The sequence below is a fragment of the Fukomys damarensis genome, unplaced genomic scaffold (genome assembly GCF_012274545.1).
Source record: "Fukomys damarensis isolate Sample0158 unplaced genomic scaffold, DMR_v1.0_HiC HiC_scaffold_39, whole genome shotgun sequence".
In the NCBI taxonomy this organism is placed as follows: Eukaryota; Metazoa; Chordata; class Mammalia; order Rodentia; family Bathyergidae; genus Fukomys; species Fukomys damarensis.
The window spans coordinates 97,045,142-97,048,162 of record NW_022900951.1 but is presented as its reverse complement, the minus strand read 5'-3'; the positions used below and the strand labels follow the sequence as shown (position 1 = coordinate 97,048,162).

General features: G+C 46.0%; 1 protein-coding gene across 1 annotated transcript; it reads right to left on the bottom strand.

Annotated features, from left to right (window-relative positions):
- Nucleotides 1-945: 945 nt before the first annotated feature.
- Nucleotides 946-1,488, bottom strand: LOC104865831 (testis-expressed protein 13D-like). The gene is given in 3 exon segments (XM_033760506.1): nt 946-949; nt 1,021-1,292; nt 1,294-1,488. Coding segments are annotated over 3 exon segments (471 nt in total).
- Nucleotides 1,489-3,021: the final 1,533 nt, after the last annotated feature.

Below are 3,021 nucleotides of genomic sequence, written 5' to 3'. Positions count from 1 at the left end.
AAAAAAAAAAAAAAACAGGAGAAAAGTATGTTAAAAATGATTATTGTGGTCTGGGGCTGTAGCTCAGTGGTACAGTACTTGCCTTGGCGCATAGGAAACCCGGATTCAATCCCCACCACTGCAAGAAAAGAAAGAAAAAGAAAAAAGGTTACTGCTTGATAGTGGATAATGAAAATTTTTGTTTGAACAGTATTCAAATTTCTGTGATATGAATAAAAAAGTTTTTGATGAGAAAGGGGCCTCCAAAAATTTATTTATTTTTTTCCTTTGGAATATATCTCCATTCTTTTTCTACCTTCCTGAATCCTGTGAGGAACTTGTTTTGGGTCACATCCAGTATCTAGATTTTCTTGCATTTATAGCATGTCAAGTATAGGAAAAATGAATCATAATTGATAGTACCTTGGGTAGTCTCAATCCCTTTTCCTGAGGTCTAGGAAAATTTCTCCTCTTGCTAGAATTCAAAGGCTTTCTTTATTCTTTGGTAGCCTGGCCATCTGGCTCTATCATTTCCTTGGTCCTTGCTATGCTCTGAGAGGTTTCTAACATGGAGCCTCACAGGACTTTTCTTATGTCTTTGGTTCCTGATATCAATTGTGGAGGGGCATCCCAAGCCCTCACAGGGCTTTCTCCATGATCTTGACTCTTTTGTCCTACCTCTGAGCTATCTCTCCCTGGGGCCCTACCAAAGTGTACCTGCAGGCCAGGCGAATAGATGCTTTCATCAGGCATCTGGGTGGGAAAGAAACTTTTGCTGGCCCTTCTGAGATTAATCCAGGTGGTGGTGGGGGTGCTGAATATGGGAATGCCATTGCAAATGGTGTGGAGAATAGCTTTAACCGAGGGGCTTGACCAACTTAGGCTCAGGGACTACAGGGGCTTGTCATACCTGTCGGGGATGCCATCTGGGTCTCTTCCATTTGGGACTGCGTCCTGCCCAACCAGTCACCTTCAGAAGCATCTCCTCTGCACACCTCCGCATGCCAGGGGCTTGCCTCGGCTCCCTGCGGTTCAGCTTGCCACTTAAGGTGGGACTGCTCAAACTGAAGCAACCTACTGCGCAGTACATTGCGCTCCTCAAGGGCATACTTCAGCTCTTCCTTCGCTCTCTGCAACTCCAAGGCTATTTCATTGTGCTCCCCGTAAAGCTGCTGCACCTTGGTGGTCAGATTGCGGCGAACCGCCTGTTGTCGCCCCACCTCTTTGTGCAGCCGCCGGGCATAGTGTGCCCCCTGCTCCCGCTGCCTGGCAGCCTCTCTCACACCCAGGGCTAGTGCGCTCCAGGCACAGGCCCCTCTTGATGGTATGCGACACCTGTGGGTCGGCCACGATAAATTTCAGGCAATTTTCTATCTCATTCCAGGGCTGCGAGTGAAAGGTCAGGTAGAACGCTGGGCCACCGCCATTACTAAACACTTCTTCATTAATGAACTTGACCACGTCACTGTGGCAGAAACCATTCTTGTAGTCTCTGACGTTTACAGCCATGGCCGCTGTGGCTTAGTGGACACACTGCCGTTACTCTTACAAGCTATGGACTACCAACTGGCCCACCCCTCGCCTTGCCCGGTCCTGTTTCAGTCCTTTCCCAGTCCTGGCCCCTCTCTTGACCTCTTTACTCCCTCTTAGAATGAAAACTGAGGCCTTGAAGCCCGTTTCCTCACACCAACTCCTACTTGGCAATGCATTAATACGTCATCAACACTGGCTCTTTGTTTTGCCGCAAGACTTGATGGGACCACCATACCCCACGAAGCTGACCTCACTATTCCTGCAAATTGGGAGGCTGCTGTACAGGGTAAGCCAGCTGGGGGACTGTCCTGGGGATTGTAGCAAGTCCAGAGAGGACTCGTGTCCAAGAGCTTCTGAAGGACAACTCCCAGTCCACACGACATGAGTTTCTAATCTGAAAGTGGGATAGGCGGACACATGAAGGAGGGACTTTTTTGGTGCTACCCGCTCACCCCTAATTCTCAGTAGCAGTGTCTAACCTTCTATATAGTTTCACGCTGTCTACACTGTTCCCGTCTCACCTTAAGCAAATGACCTTAGAGACCTGCTCATAAAGAAAGTCTAGCAGTTAAGCTATGCAGTCCCTCAGCTTTCCTTGCTAAATTCTATTTCCATGCTCTGGATGTATCTGCTATTCCATTTCCTCAGGGATGATGTTTTGTTCTTTGTTTTTGTTTTTGAGACAAGGGCTTGTGCTGTAGATCAGTCTGGCTTCCAATTTAGATCCTCTTGCTTCAGTCTCCTTAGTGTGGGTATTATAGGTGCATGCTGCCCCTGGAATTTGAACACATCCTATTCCTTCATCTGCATCTCCTATCTTTTGTGCTACTGGATGCTTTGCTCTCATACAGCAAACCTGTTAAACTTCCTTTCATGTGTAAATTTATTTCTTCTTCTACCCTGTGTCTTGTCCTTCTCAATACCACCCTGCTCTCTTCTCAGAATAGTCTGCATTGTGCACCTTTTGCCATTCAACCTTTTACACTTTGAATTTCAACTTCAAAACTATAGTTCAGTCCTAAAGGTCAGCAGCAGTCTCTACTTCAGTACAAACGCTAGTGGATACTATGAAAGTTAACGTTCATGTGATCCTTCAGTAAGGTGTAGGGTTTTTTTTTTGTTTTGTTTTGTTTTGTTTTTTTTGGTTTTTTGAGACAGGTTCTCATTACATAGTTGAGACTGACCTGCCCCAGGCTGGCCTTGAACTCTCAAGTGATTCTCCTGCCTCAGCCTCCCATGTGCTGGGATTACAGGTGTGCACCACCACGCCCAGCGGTAAGGTTTAGTTCTGTTGAACATTCTTTCCCTGAAACTCTTGTTTGGTTTCTGCAACATCAAATTCTATTGATGTCCCTCTTTTCCTCTGGTTTATTTTTCCCAGTTTCTTTGAGCTACTTGTTTTTTGGCTCAAGACCCCAAAGTTGGTGTTTCCTGTTTTGTCTTCGGACTCCTCTTTTCATTCTGTATGCTCACCTTGGATGGGTTTATTCATGCCTATAATTTTAAATA